Source organism: Cetorhinus maximus, chromosome 20 (genome assembly GCF_964194155.1).
Source record: "Cetorhinus maximus chromosome 20, sCetMax3.hap1.1, whole genome shotgun sequence".
Classification (NCBI taxonomy): Eukaryota; Metazoa; Chordata; class Chondrichthyes; order Lamniformes; family Cetorhinidae; genus Cetorhinus; species Cetorhinus maximus.
The window spans coordinates 2,471,294-2,493,392 of NC_135898.1; the positions used below are offsets into that span (position 1 = coordinate 2,471,294).

General features: G+C 47.4%; 1 protein-coding gene across 1 annotated transcript in view; it reads left to right on the plus strand.

Annotated features, from left to right (window-relative positions):
- LOC144694617 (calcium-activated potassium channel subunit alpha-1-like) overlaps nt 1-21,773 on the plus strand; it is a 110,142-nt gene extending 88,369 nt beyond the window's left edge. The window contains exons 21-25 of the mRNA XM_078565217.1: nt 9,154-9,231; nt 10,275-10,405; nt 11,420-11,614; nt 15,268-15,374; nt 19,904-21,773. Coding sequence (XP_078421343.1) covers nt 9,154-9,231; nt 10,275-10,405; nt 11,420-11,614; nt 15,268-15,374; nt 19,904-21,683 — 2,291 coding nt within the window. The 3' untranslated portion in view covers nt 21,684-21,773. The remainder of the gene's footprint in view (nt 1-9,153; nt 9,232-10,274; nt 10,406-11,419; nt 11,615-15,267; nt 15,375-19,903) is intronic.
- The last annotated feature ends 326 nt before the right edge of the window (nt 21,774-22,099 follow it).

Consider the following 22,099-nt stretch of genomic DNA (forward strand, 5'->3'; position numbering starts at 1 on the left):
CTTATCATCCTCCTCTTCAGATGTTGGAGTTCTCACTGTGGCATCTTCCTCTTCCAGTTGTAGGCTCCTCCACTGCACAGTGTCGTGCAGCTTACAGCCCACCTCTACAATTCAGGACCCCCTTACAGGGGGATACTGCAGAGAGCCCCATCTGTAGGGCAGTTTGACAGTGCCAATAGTCTGCTCTATTGTACTCTGTGTGACCACATGGTTGCTCTTGTATTTACATTTGGGCTCAGTTTTCGGCCGCCAAAAGGAGGCCGTTAGCCAACTCCTTGGCCTGAATTTTATCCTTGGTGGGGGGGCGCAATCGGTGGGCCTGTGATCGGTTGGGAAACGGGCCACCACCCACGATCGGCCCACCCAGAGTAAAATGCTTCTCCCAATAGTCAGGAAGGGGCAGGCAGGGGTGGGGGTCTGTCGGCTGCTGGGTCCAATGGTAACCCAGCAGCTGGTTTAAAAGCAGCACAGGCAGCTCCTTGAAGGCTGCTAGGGAAGAGCATATCTTCTGCGTTGTGAACACTGAAGTTATGGACACCCTTGTCCCCAGAGATAGAAGGAGGAGGCCACTGCACCTAACAAGAAGAGCTTGGGAGGAGGTGGTAGCACAGGTCACCACCCCCCCCGCTCCCCCCCCCACCCGCCCCGGCCCCCAAGGCCTTGGAGCTCAGGGGTGTTAGAGTCTGAGTGCCAATTTCAATGACGCCAGAGCTGGCCAAAGGGGTGTGCTCTGGCTGCTTGGACTGAGTGCCTTGCGGCTCAAGGGCCACGACTCGAGCTGATCTTTGGCAACTTAGCTGAAGGAGCATTGGATCAAGGCGTCACTGTTGTCCCTGCCGCCCTGAAGGATACAGAGGTCTGCCTCCACACCCACAGCGTTGTCCTCACAGTGCTCCTCTTCTGACTTACTACTGGATTCATCCTCTGTGGCCTGTGCAGCTGCATTAAGATCCCCTTCCTCCAGTGGGTCTCTCTTGCCAGTGCCAGATTGTGGAGAGTGCAGCACATGACCACGATCAGTGACAATCATTCAGGGGGTATTGTAGTTCTCCCCCTGAACAGCACATCTTCAGAAGACCTATGGTCCTCTCTATCACTGCCCTTGTGGAGCATGACTCCTATTATAATGCTGCTCTGCCTCTGTTCTTGGATGGCGGGGAAGCATCATAAGCCACCTTCTGAGGGGATAGCCCTTGTCACCCAGCAGCCATCCATCCAGCCGGGCTGGAGCACTGAAGGGCCTCGGCACCTGGGAGTGTCTGAGGATGTAGGCATCGTGGGAGCTGCCAAGGTACCTTGCACAGACTTGCAAAATCTGCATCCGATGGTCACACACTATCTGCACGTTCATGGAGTGGAAGCCCTTCCTGTTGACGAAGGCACTGGGCTGACCCGCTGGTGCCTTGATGGCCAGATGTGTACAGTCTATAGCAACCAGGAGAGGAGCACTGTGAGGAGAACCCAGCAATGGCGCAAAGCCTCTGGCTCACTTAGCCTGTCTGGCCTCGTCAATACGGTAATGAATAAATGTGATTACCTGCCTGAACAGAGCTTCTGTCACCAGCTTGATGCAACTGTGGACAGCTGATTGGGAGACTCCACACAGATCCCCCACTGAGCCCTGGAAAGAGCCAGAGGCATTGAGGTTGGGGGCCACTGTGATCTTCAGAGCCACTGGCCTGGGGTGTCCACCCACACAGTCGGAGGTCACAGTCTCCCAGGAGAGGTGCGCTTCCTTCAGCATTGCACCCCGGACAAAATACGATAACTGCATCGCTGCCTGTAAACCCTGGCAGCAGGATAGTGGTGTCTTCTGCAGCCCCTTCCACCTTGGACTACCTGCTGGCCCTGCGCCCCTTGTGCCTGCGCCTCTCCTCCCACAGGTCCCTCCCCTGGAAGCTGCATTAGGACACCCGGCCTCCTCTCCCTTCTGCCCCTCTCTCCCTCCTCAGAGGAGGTGCCTCCAGCAGAGACCACAATCCCCATTCCCAGGGTAACGGAAGGCTGTCTGATACCTGGAAGGGTCCACACGGTCTGAATCCTCCGGGGGCCTGGCAGACAGCAATGAGTCCTGGAATGAGGCCTGGAAATGCTACGAATGAAGCTTAGAACTGAGATGTAGCTGCCAAGTACCAATAAGCAACCAACAGCAAACTATCCCCTAAACTCCTCACCCCTCACACTGGCAATGCTGCTGACCCTTTTGATCCTGCCCTTGGATGAGGTTTTGCAAAACGTGGGCTGCCCGCCTGCCTGTTTTGCCCGTGCGATGAGTGTGAAATCGCCCAGGCCACATAAAATCGGTTCAATTGGGCTTTTAATGCCCTTAAGTGGCTTCTTAATTCATGGTGGGTGTGGCTCTAACTCCCATGCACATCGGCCAACCTGAAGATTGCCCGCGTGCAGGTTGATGTTGGGATGCTCACCCGACCTATTCTCACGCTATTTTACACCCAATCGGGCTGGGCGCCCTCCCACCCACCAGGAATAAAATTCTGCCCCTTGTCCCCCAGAAGCCAATCGGGGATTTGCGATGGTGGATGAGAAAACTGAGGGAGTTGGGAACTCCTCAGTATGAAGGAGTCATCGCAGCCACCTAAGAATCTTGCATATGTTGAAGGAAAATCTCGTCGCAGTCACAAACTACCTGGACATTGAGGGAGTGGAAGGGTTTTCATTGTCAAGTGAAGATGTGGAGCCCTTATGGTGACGTGGGTACAATCGATCACCCCCTGCACGTGAGGGAAACCTGCTAATTGTGCAAAAGCCATGGATCTCTGCGTGTGAAACACCAAATCATTGGGGAAATTAATGCACTCCTCCCCATGAACAAACAGGGCATCAGTTACTGCCTTGATGCAGTTGTGTGCAGAAGGCTGAGATATTCCAGGTAGGTTCTCCGCTGAGCTCTGGAAAAGCCTGATGCAGGAAAATTAGAGTCCTGGTAACCTTTAAAGACACTGACAGGGCACGAGGATCAACAGACTGTAATTTGAGACCTACCAGGTCTAACGTGCACAGGGCGTACTTCCCACTCCTGGCTGATGAAAATCAGACCTGTCTCAGGCAGCTGCAGTTTTATGGGCAGCTGCCTCCATGAAATGTGCAATGTCCAAATTCCAACCCATCCCCCATTCCCCCGCCGACTGCAAAAAATGGTAAGAGCCATGTTCGCGGTTGGGATCTCCTCCTTCGGGTCTCCGGCATCATTTTCGTTGCAACGGGGAGCTTCTCTGTCTGTGTGAAAATTCAGCCCATCGAGTGAAACAGCAGGAAAATTGTGCCTCATTTTTATAAAGCTCTCGTTCAGCCACAAACTAGCACTGGGCCTAGTTCTGCTCACCACCCTTTAGGAAGGAGGCGAGGTTCCTTGGTGTAGTGCAGAGGAGATTTACCAGAATGGTCCCAAAGGTGGGGGATTTTTGTTACACATTGAGGTTGGAGAAGCTGGGGCTGTTCCCAATGCAGCAGAGGAGACTGAGGGGAGATTCAAGGTGCACAAAATTATGACAGGTTTACGTAAGAGAGGCAAGAATAAGCTGTTAGCTCATCATAAAAGGATGGCAGGGCACGGATTTAGGGTTTTGGTCAAGGGAAGCAAGGAAAATGTGAGGAAGAATTTTTTTAAGCAGTGAGTGGTAATGACCTGGGCCTCGGGGCCTACAAGTGTGGTGGGAGCAGAGGTGATTAATGATTCAACAGGAAATTGGATAGTGACTTGAGGTAAATAAAACTTGAGGGGGTGAATGAGCTGGAATGAGAGAATGGGACTGACTGGATTACTCGATAGGGAGAAAACATGGATTTGATGGGCCGGATGCCTTTAATGAGTCGACAATCCTACGACTCTAAGAGGTTTCTAGGAACAGGAGGAGGCGATTTAGTCCCTCGGGCTTGTTCCACCATTCAGTTAGATGATGGCTGATCTGCATCCGAGGCTGAGAACTAGTCAGGAATGTCATCAACTCAAAGTGCCGGATCCCCATATCGAAGGGCAGGAGGTGGGGAGGAGGGAGGGGGTGCTGAAGCTGAGTGAAGAAGCAAACAAAGCTCATTAACAATTACGTACACAGACATGAAAACGCTGGGTGAAATCTATTCCAACAGGGCTTCAGGTGTGCACTGCTACACGATCAAGAAGTGAAGGCTCTAATTGAAATGCGCGTTGGTTTTCTTGTCCGTAAATCAGGCTCTATGGTCTTAATTAGTGACTTGTCTTATCTCTGTTTCTCTTGTACAAACCAGAAGAGCAGAGTGGAATAACAGACACAAAAACATGAATTAACATGCACTACAACTGACAGCCACTGGAAGTGTGCCAACGCAGAAATAAGGCAGTGATAACTCGGTTAATTAGGAAGCAATCCTTTGGTGTTAATGTCCGCTCACAGACTAGACTGTGGGCTGCAGTTGTGGCTTTCTCAAGGGTTTTGAATTTCCCCTTCCAAACCAAACATCAGACATTCAAACCACAGGTTCATGTGTTCATCTTGGTCAATTGGGCAGTGCTTTCAATTTGACATGGAAGGTCATGAGTTTACGTCCCATCCCCAAGTTTCACGTCAGCACACAACTAATGCTGAGACTTGCAAAGCAGCATTGAGGGAGCACTGCAGCGTCGGAGGGTCAGTACAGAAAGAGCGCTAGACTGTTGGCGGGTCAGCACTGTGTAAGTGATCCACTGTCGGAGGGTCAGTACTGAGGGAGTGCTGCACTGTCAGGGAGTCAATACTGAGGGAGTGCCGCCCTGTTGGAGGGTCAGTACTGAGGGAGTGCTGCACTGTCAGAGGGTCAGTACTGAGGGAGTGCTGCACTGTCAGAGGGTCAGTACTGAGGGAGTGCTGCACTGTCGGAGGGTCAGTACTGAGGGGTGCTGCACTGTCAGAGGGTCAGTACTGAGGGAGTGCTGCACTGTCGGAGGGTCGGTACTGAGGCAATGCTGCACTGTCAGAGGGTCAGTACTGAGGGAGTGCTGCACTGTCAGAGGGTCAGTACTGAGGGAGTGCTGCACTGTCGGAGGGTCAGTACTGAGGGAGTGCTGCACTGTCGGAGGGTCAGTACTGAGGGAGTGCTGCACTGTTGGAGGGTCAGTACTGAGGGAGTGCTGCACTGTCGGAGGGTCTGTACTGAGGGAGTGCTGCACTGTCAGAGGGTCAGTACTGAGGGAGTGCTGCACTGTTGGAGGGTCAGCACTGAGGGAGTGCTGCACTGTCAGAGGGTCAGTACTGAGGGAGTGCTGCACTGTCAGAGGGTCAGCACTGAGGGAGTGCTGCACTGTCAGAGGGTCAGTACTGAGGGAGTGCTGCACTGTCAGAGGGTCAGTACTGAGGGAGTGCTGCACTGTCGGAGGGTCAGTACTGAGGGAGTGCTGCACTGTCGGAGGGTCAGTACTGAGGGAGTGCTGCACTGTCGGAGGGTCAGCACTGAGGGAGAGCTGCACTGTCAGAGGGTCAGCACTGAGGGAGAGCTGCACTGTCAGAGGGTCAGTACTGAGGGAGAGCTGCACTGTCAGAGGGTCAGTACTGAGGGAGTGCTGCACTGTCGGAGGGTCAGTACTGAGGGAGTGCTGCACTGTCAGAGGGTCAGTACTGAGGGAGTGCTGCACTGTCAGAGGGTCAGTACTGAGGGAGTGCTGCACTGTCAGAGGGTCAGTACTGAGGGAGAGCTGCACTGTCAGAGGGTCAGCACTGAGGGAGTGCTGCACTGTCGGAGGGTCAGTACTGAGGGAGTGCTGCACTGTCGGAGGGTCAGTACTGAGGGAGCGCTGCACTGTCGGAGGGTCAGTACTGAGGGAGTGCTGCACTGTCAGAGGGTCAGTACTGAGGGAGTGCTGCACTGTCAGAGGGTCAGTACTGAGGGAGTGCTGCACTGTCAGAGGGTCAGTACTGAGGGAGAGCTGCACTGTCAGAGGGTCAGCACTGAGGGAGTGCTGCACTGTCGGAGGGTCAGTACTGAGGGAGTGCTGCACTGTCAGAGGGTCAGTACTGAGGGAGTGCTGCACTGTCAGAGGGTCAGTACTGAGGGAGTGCTGCACTGTCAGAGGGTCAGTACTGAGGGAGAGCTGCACTGTCAGAGGGTCAGCACTGAGGGAGTGCTGCACTGTCGGAGGGTCAGTACTGAGGGAGTGCTGCACTGTCGGAGGGTCAGTACTGAGGGAGCGCTGCACTGTCGGAGGGTCAGTACTGAGGGAGTGCTGCACTGTCAGAGGGTCAGTACTGAGGGAGTGCTGCACTGTCAGAGGGTCAGTACTGAGGGAGTGCTGCACTGTCAGAGGGTCAGTACTGAGGGAGAGCTGCACTGTCAGAGGGTCAGCACTGAGGGAGTGCTGCACTGTCGGAGGGTCAGTACTGAGGGAGTGCTGCACTGTCAGAGGGTCAGTACTGAGGGAGTGCTGCACTGTCAGAGGGTCAGTACTGAGGGAGTGCTGCACTGTCAGAGGGTCAGTACTGAGGGAGAGCTGCACTGTCAGAGGGTCAGCACTGAGGGAGTGCTGCACTGTCGGAGGGTCAGTACTGAGGGAGTGCTGCACTGTCGGAGGGTCAGTACTGAGGGAGTGCTGCATTGTAGGTGCACTGCCAACTCCAAGGCTCATTCCATGCCAGGCCATTTTCCCATATGTGGGATGGGGGAGGGGGGGTGGTGGGTATGGTGGTCTGGCTATCCTTCTGCAACCAATGGGTCAGATCTAAACTCTGCAGTCCTGCCACATCCAGTTGTGATGGTGGTGGACAATTAAACAATTCACTGGAGGAGGAGGCTCCACAAATATCCCCATCCTCAATGATGGAGGAGCCCAGCACATCAGTGCAGAAGACAAGGCTGAAGCATTTGCTATAATCTTCAGCCAGAAGTGCCGAGTGGATGATCCACCTCGGCCTCCTCCAGAGGTCCCCAGCATCACAGATGCCAGTCTTCAGCCAATTTGATTCACTTCACGAGATATCAAGAAATGGCTGAAGGCATTGGATACTGGAAAGGCAATGGGCCCTGACAATATTCCGGAAATCATACTGAAGACTTGTGCTTCAGAACTTTCCGTGCCCCTAGCCAAGCTGTTCCAGTGCAGCTACAACACTGGCATCTACCCGGCTATGTGGAAAATTGCCCAGGTATGTCCTGTACACAAAAAGCAGGACAAATCCAACCCGGCCAATTACCGCCCCATCAGTCTACTATCAATCATTAGTAAAATAATGGAAAGGGACGTTAACAGTGCTATCAAGCGGCACTTGCTTAGCAATAACCTGCTCACTGATGCTCAGTTTGGGTTCTGCCAGAACCACTCAGCTCCTGACCTCATTAAAGTCTTGGTCCAAACATGAACAAAATAGCTGAACTCCCGAGAAGAAGTGAGAGTGACTGCCCTTGACATCAGGACCGCATTTGACTGTGGGCAAGGAGCCTTAGCAGAACTGGAGTCAATGGAAATCAAGAGGAAAACTCACCATTGGTTGGAGTCATACCTAGCACAAAGGAAGATGGTTATGGTTGTTAGAGGCCAATCATCTCAGTTCCAGGACACCACTGCAGGAGTTCCTCAGGGTAGTGTCCTCAGCCCAACCATCTTCAGCTGCTTCATCAATGCCCTTCCTTCCATCATAAGATCATTAGTGGGGATGTTCGCTGATGATTGCACAATGTTCAGCACCATTCGCGACTCCTCAGATACCGAACCAGTCCATGTCCAAATGCAGCAAGACCTGGACAATATCCAGGCTTGGGATGACATTCATGCCACACGTGTGCCAGGCAATGACTATCTTCAAGAAGAGAGAATCTAACCATCGCCCCTTGACATTCAATGGCATTCCCATTGCTTAATTCCCCACTATCAATATCCTGGGAGTTACCATTGACTAGAAACTGAACTGGACTAGCCATATAAATTTTGTAGCTACAAGTGCAGGTCAAAGGCTAGGAATCCTTCAGCGAGTAACTCACCTCCTGAATCCCCAAAGCCTGTCCACCATCTACAAGGCACAAGTCAGAAGTGTGATGGAAAACCCTCCACTTGCCTGGATGAGTGCAGCTCCCACAACACTCAAGAAGCTCGACACTATCCAGGACGCTTGATTGGCACCCCACCCACAAACATTCACTCCCTCCACCACTGATGCAGATTGGCAACAGTGTGTACCATCTACAAGATGCACTGCAGGAACTCACCAAGCCTCCTTATGCAGCACCTTCCAACCTACGACCACTACCATTTAGGAGGACAAGGGCAGCAGACACATGGGAACATCACCACCCAGAACTTCCCCTCCAAGTCACTCACCATCCTGACTTGGAAATATATCACCGTTCCTTCAATGTCACTGGGTCAAAATCCTGGAACTTCCTCCCTAACAGCACTGTGGGTGTACCTACACCACATGGACTGCAGCGGTTCAAGAAGGCAGCTCACCACCACCTTCTCAAGGGCAACTAGGGATGGGCAATAAATGCTGGCCCGGCCAGCGATGCCCACATCCCGTGAGCAAATGTTTTTAAAAGGGCGCAAATAGCCAACGAGGCACTTAAAGGCCTATTGGCGAAGGCTGACTGCAACTTTCAGTTGGCCTCCAGGTCCTCATAGGTGGTGAGGCTGGTGGTGGACAGTACAACCACCTGGAGGCATACCAGAGGGCCAGTACTCTTAGCAGGCTTAAAGACCCTCAATGCCTGCTTGGGTTCAGCCTGAGCAGGCAGCCGTGTGGAGTAGATCTCCAGTCACAAACAGTCCTCGATGCAAAGGCCTTTTTCTCATTTTAGATTTTGAAAAGTTTAAGACCGTGTGCTTGAATTTTGGCTCCCTCTCCCTCAGTAACATGGCATCCCACTGCTGTTTCCAAGCTGGAGGGCTTCCAACAGGTCCTTCAGCTTCCAGAGACTGCCAGTTATCTTCAATTTGATAGCTAGCCTGTCCTTTGACCAATAACCCGCCCATTCGGTTCCTCACACAGTGTGGGCTCCTGATTCCCTTTTGACTCTGACGTTGGGGCCCCTGAAGCGCAAAGGGAAATTCTTAACCCCTGCTGCCGTTTGGTGAGCAACACTGGTCCCTGCATAGGCGGTTTTACCAGGATATGTCTTAAATACAAGGTTACTAGAAGCTGTTGAATTGTAACCTGTCACAAAATGGTTTACTTACAGTGGATATTTGTCTTCTAGGAAATGAGCCTCAATCTATGGATTTTATGCTCTTCGGGAACAAGAACTACTATCGAATTCCCATCATCACTGCACTTGGTAAAAGATTGTGTTTTTTGGGAATCCTTAACCTGTTTTTTCCCTTTCATGGGATGTCACTGCTAAGGCCAGCATTTGTTGCCCATCTCTAAGTGCCCTTGAAAGTAGCTTGCTGGGGCATTTCAGAGGGTAATTAAGAGTCAGCCACATTGCTGTGGACTGGAGTCACGAGTAGACCAGGCCAGAGAAGGACGACAGATTTCTTTCCCTAAAGGGCATTTGTGAACCAGATAGATTTTTACAACAGCTGATGTTATGGCGAGCTTTCATTTTAACAACAATAGATGATAGCGAGCCTGAGTAATTTGAACATGACAACTTTATACTTCAGCTTTATTAATTGATTTTAAATTCCCCCAGCTTCCATGGTAGGATTTGAACCTAAGGCCCTGAGTATGAGCCTGGGCCACTGGATTACTTGTCCAATGACATGATCACTACACCACCATCTACCCCTGTTTAAAGCTCCGGAATGTACTCTGAATTTCTCTTCAGCAGTCAGACTGTAGTCACTCTCCAATGACCCGTGGCTTCAATTCAGAGTGGACTCTGAAAACCCAAAGTATTCTGAAACAATAGTAAAACCATGGCGTGGGCTGTGTAGTCTTGGCTGTGGCTCTGGGGGTAACACTCTCGGTACCTCTCCCACTCCGGAGACTTGAGCACATAATCTATGCTAACGTTAACTGAGGAGTACTGAGCAGTACTTGAGGGAGTGCTGCACTGTCATAGGTTTCATCGTGCAGAGCATTGGACATTGGAACAAGAGCCCATCTGCCTCCTCGGGCGGATGTAAAAGATCCTGTAGCCGTTATTTTGAAGACAAGCAGGGAGTTGCCCTGGTGGTCTGGGGCTAATATTTGTTCCTCAATCAACATCACTAAAATGGATTACCTGATCCCTTCTCTCACAACTCTGTTGCCACCTTTCCAAAATTGCAAGAATGGCTAGACTTTCTTTATTTCCATCTATTTCTTCAAATGATTCTATCCTGGCTGCAAACACTGCTTTTGGCTCTCTCTCAGCTCCTTTTTTAATTACAGTTCACGATTCCAATGTCCACTTTTTGGACCAGGAGGACCGCGATGACCCGGACACGGACCTTATCCTCACACAGCCATATGCCAGTGGATGTGTGTTTGTGTCCAATATTTTGAATTTCTTGATGTGCACAGTAAGTTAAACAGATATTACTTTATTTTTCAGCCCATTGGAATCTTAGTGGAGATCAAGCTAGAAGAATAAGTGTGTCAGTGACCAGATTGAAACAAAATCAGGCTGTTCTGGATTTGAAGGTCCTGATAGCTCTCATTATATTAATGAGAAAGCAAATAGAAAATCTGAATGGGGTTGGTCACTTCCACATAAATGAGAAAGAGGTATAATTGGACCGAGAGAGTGGTATTTATCCAGAGGAAATAAAAGAGGTGAGGGATGAGATTTGTGAGGTGCAGAGGGATGTCAATGAATGCCTACAAGGTCCTAGGAGATGGGAAATATTTTTCAAAGAGGTAGCAATGGAGACCTGGTAGTTTGGCTCTGTTGTAACCAAGTAAAATGACGGGCTTGGTTATCAGGGGTCATCTAGCAACAACTTGCATTAAACAGCATCTTTAACCTGGTAAAACGTCGTGGGTGCAAACAAAATTTGACATTGAGCCACATATGGAGGCATTAGAACAGGTAACCAAAAGTTTGATCAAATAGGGAAGTTGAAGTAGCATCTTAAAGGAGGAGAGAGCGAGAGATAGAGAAGCAGAGAGATTTAGGGAAGAAATGCCAGAGCTCATGGCCCAGGCAGCTGAAGGCACGGCTACCAATGCGAGAGTGATTAAAATTGGGAATGCTCAAGAGGCCAGGACTGGAGGAATGCAAAGACATTGGAAGAGTTTAGGACTGAGGGGTTTACAAAGTTAGAAAGGGGTGAGGCCATGGGGAGATTTGAACAAAAAGAGAATTTTAAAACCAATGCATTGCTGGACTGGGAACCAACGTAGGCCAGAGAGAACAGGGGTGATTGGTGAATGGGACTTGGTGCAAGTTTAAAGCCGAGTTTTCAATGAGTTGAAGCTGGCCAGGAGAACATTGGAATTGTCATACTTTATGATATACAAGCGAGTCTTCATCCAATTTCACAGGTGATTGTTTCAAACCTAGCCTAAAGAACATTCTTGCTCTCCCTCTCCAGACATATTTCAATGACAACATCCTGATGCTGATACGCACCTTGGTGACAGGGGGCGGGTCCCCAGAACTCGAGGAACAGTTGGCTGATGAGGATGCCCTGAGGGGTAGCATCCATGCCCAGGGCAAATCAGACCAGCGAAACCGGTGCAAGTTGGCACGAATCACTCTGTGTGATGAACGCTTTTCAGAGTTTGCGGTAGGTGAACTGTCATGGTAGTGCTTTGTGGCAAGGGATCGAGGCTTCACTTGCTGGCATCACTGCCATTTACTCACTGCCGCTTTTCATCAGTGTCGGTTTGAAAAGAAGATATCATGGCTCTCAACCTGTCCAGGGTGCTGTGATTACCTGTCCCTAGCGCTGGGTCAGAAGGATCAAACTCATCTCACCTGGTACCGCAAGGTAGCAGCATCAAGGTGCCCATTCAGCAGAACTACCACAGTGATGGCAAAAAAATTCATAGAGTTTACTGTATCCAAATCAATCAACATCAATGGTTTGGATGAAGGGACCGAATGTATGGTCGCTAAATTTGCCCATGACACCAAGATAGGTAAGAAACTTAAGTTGTCAAGAGGAGATAGAGGAGCCTGCAAAGGGATAGCGACAGATTCAGTGAGTGGGCAAAAATTTGGCAGATGGAGTATAATGTGGGAAAATGTGAGCTGACCACTTTGGCAGGAAGAATAGAGGAGTACACTATTTAATTTTTTTTCTATTCGTTCCTGGGATGTGGGCGTCGCTGGCTGGGCCAGCATTTATTGCCCATCCCTAATTGCCCTTGAGAAGCGAGAGTGAGCTGCCTTCTTGAACCGCTGCACTCCATGTGGTGTAGGTATGGAGAGAGATTGCACAACTCAGTGGTACTGAGGGATTGAGGTGTTCTGGTACATGAATCATAAAATGTTAGTACGCAGGTACAGCAAGTGATTAGACAGGCAAATGGGATGTTGGCGTTTATTGCAAGGGGAATGGAATGTAATCCAGACATATTTCAATAACATTATCCTGATACTGATACACACCCCCGACAAAGGAAGAAAATATGGGAGCTTGTCAGAAAGGTACGATGATAATCATGGGGGATTTTAATCTACATATGGACTGGAAAAATCAGAGTGGCAAAGGTAGATTAGATGAGGAGTTCATAAAAAAGTTTTCAGCTTAGTTTCTTAGAACAGCATTTTCTGGAGCCAACTAGACAGCAGGCTATATTAGAGCTGATATTGTACAATGAGATAGGGTTAATTAATGACCTCACAGTGAAGACGCCCCTTAGTTGTAGCGATCATAATAGGATTGAATTTTACATTCAGTTTCAGGGAGAGAAGAGTGGGTCCAAGACTAGTATTTTAAACTTAAATAAGGACAATTATGTGGGAATGAAAGCAGAGCTAACTAAAGTGAACTGGCAAATTAAAATAAGGAATAGGTCAATTGAGACGCAGTGGCAGACATTTAAAGGGATTTTTCCAAATACACAGAAAAGGTACATTCGAATGAGAAAGAAAAGATAATGAAAAATGCCAAAGAAAAGGCATATAATTGCACAAGGATGAGTGGCAGGTCAGAATATAGAAAAAAAAAACAAAGAATGAGTAAAAGATTAATAAGGAAGGAAAAATTAGAGTATGAGAGAAAACTAGCTAGAAATATAAAACCAGGTAGTAAGAGTTTCCATAGATATTTTAAAAATAAAAGAGTCAACAAAGTGAGCATTGGTCCTATAGAAAGTGAGTCTGGGGAATTAATAATAGAAAATAAGGAGCTATCAGATGAATTGAACAGATATTTTGCATCAGTCTTCACTATAGAGGATACAAGTAACAGCCCAGAAATAGCTGTAAATCAGGAAATGAAAGGGAGGAAGGAACTTGGGAAAATTACAATCACCAGCGGAGTGATCCTGAGCAAATTGTTGGAGTTGCGGGCTGACAAGTTCCCGGGTCCTGATGGGCCTCATCCTAGGGTCTTAAGTGGCCAGAGAGATAGCTGATGCATTAGTTTTAAGTTTCCAAACTTCCCTAGATTCGGAGAAGGTTTAATTAGATTGGAAAATAGCAAATGTAACTCCTTTATTGTAAAAGGGAGACAGAAAGTGGGAAACTACTGGCTAGTTAGCTTAACATCTGTCATGGGGAAAGTGTTCAAATCTATTATTAAAGACGTTATAATAGGGCAGAGTCAACAGAGCTTTGTGAAAGGGAAATCTCAGACGGTCATTCATCTGTGGAATTCTCTTCCCTAGAAAGCAGTGGAGGCTGGGTCACTGAATTTATTCAAGGCAGAGACAGATTTTGATAGACAAGGGAGTCAAGGGTTATGGGGGGCAGATGGCAAAGTGGAACTGAGACCACAGCGGGATCAGTCATGAACTTACTGAATGGTGGAGCAGGCTCAAAGGGCTGAATGGCCTACTCCTGCTCCTAAGTCCCATGTTCCTATAAACAGGCTAATCCATTCAACTGGTCCATGCTGATGTTTATGCTCCACATGAGCCTCCTCCATTCTACTCCATCTCTCCCTATCAGCATATCCCTTTATTCCTTTCTCCCTCCTCTGTTTATCTAACTCCCTTTTAATGTGGTTGTGACATCCAAATTCTCACTACTCTCTGGAAAAATAAATTTCTCCTCAATTCCTGATTGGGTTTATTGGTGACTAGGGTCTTCTTGACCCCATCAAACCCTTTCACAATTCTATCAGGTCACCCTTCAGGCTTATCTTTTCTAGATTGTAGTATCTAGTTCCATTTGCAATTCCTCAGATCATGAAAGACTCTGTGCTCTCATACAGCAAAACCTGAACATCATTCAGGCTGAGGCTGTCATGTGGCAAGTGATATTCCTGCCACACAAACACAATCTTCAAGAAGAGAGAGTCTAACCACCTCCCCTTGGCATTCAGCGGTATTACCATCACCGAGTCTCCTACATTCAACATCCTATAGGGGGAGGGGGGGTGCCATTGACCAGAAACTTAACTGGGTAAGGGACATAAATACTGTGGATACAAAAGCAGGCCAGAGGCTAGATATTCTGCAGCAAGTAACTCAGCCTGCCTGAAGGGGTGGTAGAGTCAGAAACTCTCGTAACATTTAAGAAGTATTTAGATATTTGCTTGCGTTTCCATAGCCTCCAAGGCTATGGGCCAAGCACTGGAAAATGGGATTAGTGTAGTCAGATCTTTGTTGACTGGCGCAGACACGATGGGCCGAATGGCCTCCTTCGCTGCTGTAGACGTCTATGAGTCTTTCAGCCACCTCCCAGTCACAAGTGTGGCCAAAAACCAAGGGGGAAAAATACATTTGTTCCAAAATTTATATATGGCGGAGGGCTGCTGGGAGAGGTGTCATTGTGAGGATGGACATATAAGGGAACCAGTGGCGGAAATGTGGGGGTGGGGCAGTTAGCTCCAGAAATACATTCAACTCGACTTGGCAAAACTAGCAACTGGACTTTGGCAAAAAAACATGTCCTGACGAACAGCTGGGGCTGCCTAGAGCTGCAGTCATCTCCTGAGTACTTTGTTCCTGGTTTGTGTTAAGCTTACAGATTTCAACTGGAACAGCTATTGAGGTGGCATGATGGGTCTGTGGGGGAGGGGGTTGGTTGTAGTTGGTGCAGCATTGTGGATTGTGAGAGACAATATCATTACCTAAGGGAAATGAAAAATCAGCCTAAGGGGTTTCTATTCTCAAATGTACACCTTTCAATGCTGTGAGAACATGATCTCCACAAGATGACTCAGTCTACCCGGGTCATGACATGAATAATATCCTATCCTATCCGCTTTACTCATGCAACCTCAGGAGCTTGTTTCTTCTGTGACAGATCTCTCTATTTTACTAGGATCGAGGAACGTATGGGGATCTGTTCTGCAAAGCTTTGAACATGTACGGGATACTTTGCTTTGGGGTATTTCGATTGCAAGATTCAATCAAGCAATCAAAGAAGCGGTAATACTTCCTAATATTGTGCACTGTTGATGCACGTAGGCTCTGTTTTCACAATGACAACCATCGCATTTTAATGGCCAGAACAAATTTGCTAACATCTACCATACTTGCTACCATAGGAACAGAAAGAGGCCACTGAGTCACTTGAGCTTGTTCCACTATTCGATCAGAGGCTGACTTGCATCATAATTCCATCTACACATCATATTTAATCCCCTTACCCAACAATTGAAGTTTTCAGTCGACCCCAACATTAACAGCTTTTTGCGGGAGACAGTTCCAGATTTCCAAGAAATGCTTCCTGATATCATTCCTGATTGGCCTAACTCTAACTTTAAGGTTACTCTCGCTTCTTGTGGTCTCCCCGCAAGCCCCTCCACTCGACAAAATAGATTATCTCCATTTACTCGATCAAATCATTTAGTCATCTTGAACAACAAAACTAGATTATCCCTTAAACTATACTCAAGGCAATACAAACCTAGTTTATGCAAACTATTCTCGCGACTTAACTGTTTTTGCCCTGCATCATTCTGGTGAATCCATTCTGCACCCTCTCTCAGGTCAACATATCCTTCCTGAGGTGTGGAGCCCAGAACTGAAGACAGTACTGTCAGCTTAGCTCAGTGGGTCGTACTCTGGCTCATAGTTACAAGTCCCATTCCAAGGACCTGAGAACATAACCTGGGCTGACCAGTGCAGTGCTCTGGATATGGTTTTTGGATGAGACATTAAGGCTCCATCTATTGGTTCAGTTGGACCCCGTGGCTCCATTGGAAGAGGAACAGGCAGTTGTCAGATAATTAAACACGAATACAGAAATCAGCAGAATAATATGGCATTTTGGGATGGAAGGCCATTTAGGACTGAGATGAGGAGGAATTTCTTCACTCAGAGGATGATAAATCTTTAGAATTCCCATTGCCTGAGGGCTATGAAAGTTCAGTCATTGACTATGTTCAAGACAGAAATCGACAGATTTCTACAGAGGAAAGACATCAAGGGATAGATATCTTGCTGGGAGGGTGGTGGAGGCGGGTTGCCTCACATCCTTTAAAAAGTACCTGGAAGAGCACTTGGCACATCATAACATTCAAGGCTATGGGCCAAGTGCTAGTAAATGGGATTAGGTAGATAGGTCAGGTGTTTCTCACGTGTCAGTGCAGACTCGATGGGCCAAAGGGCCTTTTCTGCACTGTGATTCTGTGATATGGGGATAGTGGGAGATAATGACATTGAAGCAGAAGATCTGCTATGATTGAATCAAGTGGCAGAGCAGGCTCCTGCTCCTATTTCCCATGTACTACATTCCTCTGTCCTCATGTGCTTGGAAACATTCCTCCCTTACCAACACCACTACCAAAAACAGAATAGCTCATCATTCCCCCCGGTCACACACAGAATTGTCTGCTGTGTGGATACACAATTATAGCTGGGATTGGCCAAGAGAAGAAATGAGAACTCTGCATTTCTCTTGCACCTTGAACATCCCAAAATGTTTCACAGCTAAACCAATGTGTCATCATCATTTTAATATAGAAATCACAGCAGCCAATTATACACAGCAACATACATAAAATAATGATCTGATAATTATTTCTTTGGTGATGTTTGTTGAGGGATAAAAGTTGGCCAGGACTTGCACAGAAAAGTAATGTTAGGGAATCTTTTTATGTCCTAGCAAGAAGGAAGACAGAGTTTTAGTGTATGGTCTCACCTGAAAGCTAATAGCACATAGCACTGGTTTAGTACCTTTAACATGGGGAAACATCCCAAAGTTCTACACAGAGGTTGTAACGTTAAAAATGAAAATGGATATCAAGCCAAAGAAGAAATAAAAATAGAAAATTCTGGAAAAGCTCAGCAGATCTGGCAGCATCTGTGGAGAAAGAAACAGAGTTAATGTTTCGAATCCATATGCATCTTCTTCAGAGCTAAAGAGAAGTAGAAATGGGATGGATTTTATACTGTTTAAGGGGGGGGTGTAGCAGGTGGAGCGAGATAGAAGGTCAGGGGTAGGTGGGAGCTAAGGAGGGTTGACAAAGATGTCCTAGACGCAAGACAAAGGGAGTGTTAATGGTTTTGGTGAAGATTAAAGAAGGTGCTGATAGTGGCATAAAGGTAAGATAACAGAATGTTAACAGCAGAAGGGTCAGTGCTCTGTGAAAGCACAATAGAGAAACAAGTAGTAGGTGCCCCCGTTGGGGGGGTTGGGGAAAAAAGATTTAAAAAAAAACAAAAAAAAAATTAAAAATTTAAATGAAATAAAATTGGATTAAAAAGGGGGTGGGATGGAGGAGAGAGTTCATGGTCTGAAGTTGTTGAACTCAATATTCAGTCCGGAAGGCTGTAAAGTGCCTAGTCGGAAGATGAGGTGCTGTTCCTCCAGTTTGCGTTGAGCTTCACTGGAACAATGCAGCAGGCCAAGGATGGACATGTGGGCATGAGAGCAGGGTGGAGTGTTAAAATGGCAAGCGACAGGGAGGTCTGGGTCATGCTTGTGGACAGACCGAAGGTGTTCTGCAAAGCGGTCACCCAGTTTGCGTTTGGTCTCTCCAATGTAGAGGAAACCGCATTGGGAGCAACGAATGCAGTAGACTAAATTGAAGGAGGTGTAAGTGAAAAGCTGCTTCACTTGAAAGGAGTGTTTGGGCCCTTGGATGGTGAGGAAGGAGGAGGTAAAGGAGCAGGTGTTGCACCTTCTGCGACTGCATGGGAAGGTGCCGTGGGAGGGGGATGAGGTGTTGGGGGTGACAGAGGAGTGGACCAGGGTGTCCCAGAGGGAACGGTCCCTATGGAATGCTGACAGGGGAAGATGTGTTTTGTGGTGGAAATGGCGGAGGGTGGTATTTTGTACTCAGAGGCTGGTGGGGTGAGAAGTGAGGACAAGGGGGACCCTATCATGGTTCTGGGAGGGAGGGGAAGGGGCAAGGGCAGAGGCGCAGGAGATGGGCCGGACACGGTTGAGTGCCCTGTCAACCACAGTGGGGGGCATCCCTCGGTTAAGGAAGAAGGAAGACATGTCAGAAGCATTGTTTTGGAAGGTGGCATCATCGGGACTGATGTAACAGAGGCGTAGAAGTGAGTGAATGGGATGGAGTCCTTACAGGAAGCGGGGTGTGAGGAGCTGTAGCCGAGGTAGCTGTGGGAGTCGGTAGGCTTGTTGTGAATATTGATGGACCGTCTATCACCAGATATGGAGACAGAGAGGTCAAGGAAGGGAAGGGAAGTGTTGGAGATGGACCATGTGAAGGTGAGAGAATGGTGGAAATTGGAAGCCAGGTCCAGATGAGAGCATAAAATGGCGCCAATAGTCATCGATGTACCGAAGAAAGACTTGTGGGAGGGGGCCCGAGGAGGACTGGAACAAGGCCCATGCTGGTACCCATAGCCACATCTTTTATTTGGAGGAAATGAGACAAAGTTAAGGAGAAATTGTTCAGTGAGAGAACAAGTTCACCCAGGTGGAGGAGAGTAGTTGTGGATGGGGATTGTTCGGGCCTCTGTTTGAGGAAGAAGCAGAGAGCCATCAGACCATCCCGGTGGGGGATGGAGTTGTAGAGGGACTGGGTGTCCATGGTGCACAGGAAGTGATTAGGGCCAGGAAACTGGAAATTGTTGATATGATATAGGACATCAGAAGAATCGCGAATGTAGGTGGGAAGAGACTGGACAAGGGGAGAGAGAATGGAGTCAAGATTGGAAGAAATGAGTTCCATGGGGCAGGAACAGGCTGACACGATCGGTCTGCCAGGACAGTCCTGTTTGTGGATTTTGGGAAGGAGGTAGAAGCGGACTGTGCATGGTTGGGTGACTATGAGGCTGGAAGCTGTGGAGGAAAGATCTAAAGAGGAGATGAGGTCAGTGACAGCCCTGGAAACAATGGCTTGATGTTTGGTGGTGGGGTCATGGTCCAGGGGGAGGTAGGAGGAAGTATCTGTGAGTTGACGCTCAGCCTCTGCGAGGTAGAGGTCAGTGTGCCAGACAACAATAGCACCACCCTTGTCAGCAGGTTTGATGACAAAGTCAGGGTTGGACCTGAGAGAATGGAGTATGGCAAGTTCAGAAGGAGATAGGTTAGAGTGGGTGAGAGGCGCAGAGAAATTGAGATGGCCGATGTCACACCGACAGTTCTCAATGAAAAGATCAAGGCAGTTAAGAGGCCAGATGGAAGGGTCCAGGTAGAGAGAGAATATTGGAGGCAGGTTAAAGGATCTGTTGAATGCCAAAGAAGATGCTTGGAGGGGTAACCAAAAGCTTGGTCCAAAGAGGAATGTTTTGAGATAGTACTTTTGGCTTCATCAATGTGTGACCTGGAATGCATTCTTTATAAGGACAGCAGGAGCAGGTTCAGTAGCAACTTTCAAAAGCGAATTGGATAAATTATTTAAATGGAAACAAATGCTGGACTATAGGGAAGGAGCAGGGGATTGGGACTAATTGTATCGTGCTAGCAGGAGTCAGTGGGCCGAATGGCCTCATGCTGTACTTTACTGATTCTAAGTCACTCTTGTTTTCCTCTCCTTCAGATTCGTTATCACAAATCCCTCCCCTTTATTTGAACTTAACATGACAGACTTCATCATGTGCACTGTGCCCTTCTATGACACGCAAACCATGGCTACCTCCACCTATTGTCAGAAGAATTTTTCTTCCAAGTTCATACCATTGCACACATTGTCCAGGAAAACATCCATGAGGTTTACAAAAGTTCGACAGGGCACTTACAACTTGTCAAGTGAGTTAAGACAAATGAAGGATGAGAAGAGATTAAGTGACGATAAACAAATGTTGAACTTAGGTAAAATTCCTGAAGAAGGCTTACTGGCTTCGTCCAAAAGTAAAGTGAAAAACGTAGAACACACTAAGCTTGAGCAGTGGAAGGATATTCTGAAACCTAGTGATTGGCGTAAGCATTCAAAGGATTTAAGAAAATCTTCTGACATCAAAATATTTGACCAATCAATGGAATGGGCAAAAACTAGTGGAGAAGCCATAGCCGGACAATCAAAGGAAGGTCTAGAACTTGGTAGAGAAATTGTAGCCAGTGAGTCAAAGGAAGAGTTAAAATTTGGTGTAGAAACTGTAGCTAGACCACCAAAGGAAAAGTCAAAATTTGGTGTAGAAACTGTAGCTAGAGCACCAAAGGAAGAGTCAAAATTTGGTGTAGAAACTGTAGCTAGACCACCAAAGGAAGAGTCAAAATTTGGTGTAGAAACTGTAGCTAGCCCACCAAAGGAAGAGTCAAAATCTGGTGTAGAAACTGTAGCTAGACCACCAAAGGAAGAGTCAAAATTTGGTGTAGAAACTGTAGCTAGACCACCAAAGGAAGAGTCAAAATTTGGTGTAGAAACTGTAGCTAGACCACCAAAGGAAGAGTCAAAATTTGGTGTAGAAACTGTAGCTAGACCACCAAAGGAAGAGTCAAAATTTGATGAAGAAACTGTAGCTAGACCACCAAAGGAAGAGTCAAAATTTGGTGTAGAAACTGTAGCTAGACCACCAAAGGAAGAGTCAAAATTTGGTGTAGAAACTGTAGCTAGACCACCAAAGGAAGAGTCAAAATTTGGTGTAGAAACTGTAGCTAGACCACCAAAGGAAGAGTCAAAATTTGGTGAGGAAACTGTAGCTAGACCACCAAAGGAAGAGTCAAAATTTGGTGTAGAAACTGTAGCTAGACCACCAAAGGAAGAGTCAAAATTTGGTGTAGAAACTGTAGCTAGACCACCAAAGGAAGAGTCAAAATTTGGTGTAGGAACTGTAGCTAGACCACCAAAGGAAGAGTCAAAATTTGGTGTAGAAACTGTAGCTAGACCACCAAAGGAAGAGTCAAAATTTGGTGTAGAAACTGTAGCTAGACCACCAAAGGAAGAGTCAAAATTTGGTGTAGAAACTGTAGCTAGACCACCAAAGGAAGAGTCAAAATCTGATGTAGAAACTGTAGCTAGACCACCAAAGGAAGAGTCAAAATTTGGTGTAGAAACTGTAGCTAGACCACCAAAGGAAGAGTCAAAATCTGGTGTAGAAACTGTAGCTAGACCACCAAAGGAAGAGTCAAAATCTGATGTAGAAACTGTAGCTAGACCACCAAAGGAAGAGTCAAAATTTGGTGTAGAAACTGTAGCTAGACCACCAAAGGAAGAGTCAAAATTTGGTGTAGAAACTGTAGCTAGACCACCAAAGGAAGAGTCAAAATCTGGCGTAGAAACCATTGCTGAACAATCAAAGGAAGAGTCAAAATCTGGTGTAGAAACCATTGCTGAACAATCAAAGGAAGAGTCAAAATCTGAAGAAGTTGGTACTGAATGAAATTTTCATGGTAATGTGGGTTTGGCGGCAGATATATTATGACCATTTTTGTATTTCTCTGCCAGTTATCAATAAAGTTCTGATAATACGATTTTACTCATTTCACTCTTTGACTTGATTGCTCCTTCCACTCGAAATGAGACTGGGAACCACAGCACTTTTCAAGCAGTCATCTGTCATCGACTTTTTGCAAAGATTGGGCAAAGGTGGGAAAGGGATGTGAGGCAAGACAGTTATGAAGAGTATGCATCTGAGGGAGATGCCATATTGATATGGAATAAGTAATGTAAATATAATCCCTTTAACAACAGCTCAGAGAATAAGCCAAACGATATTATCCTCTCCCTCGAGTAGAATCATAAACCCACTGCCTCTTCCTCGTCTTCTACCTCTGTCTGATACCTCCAGTTCTCTTT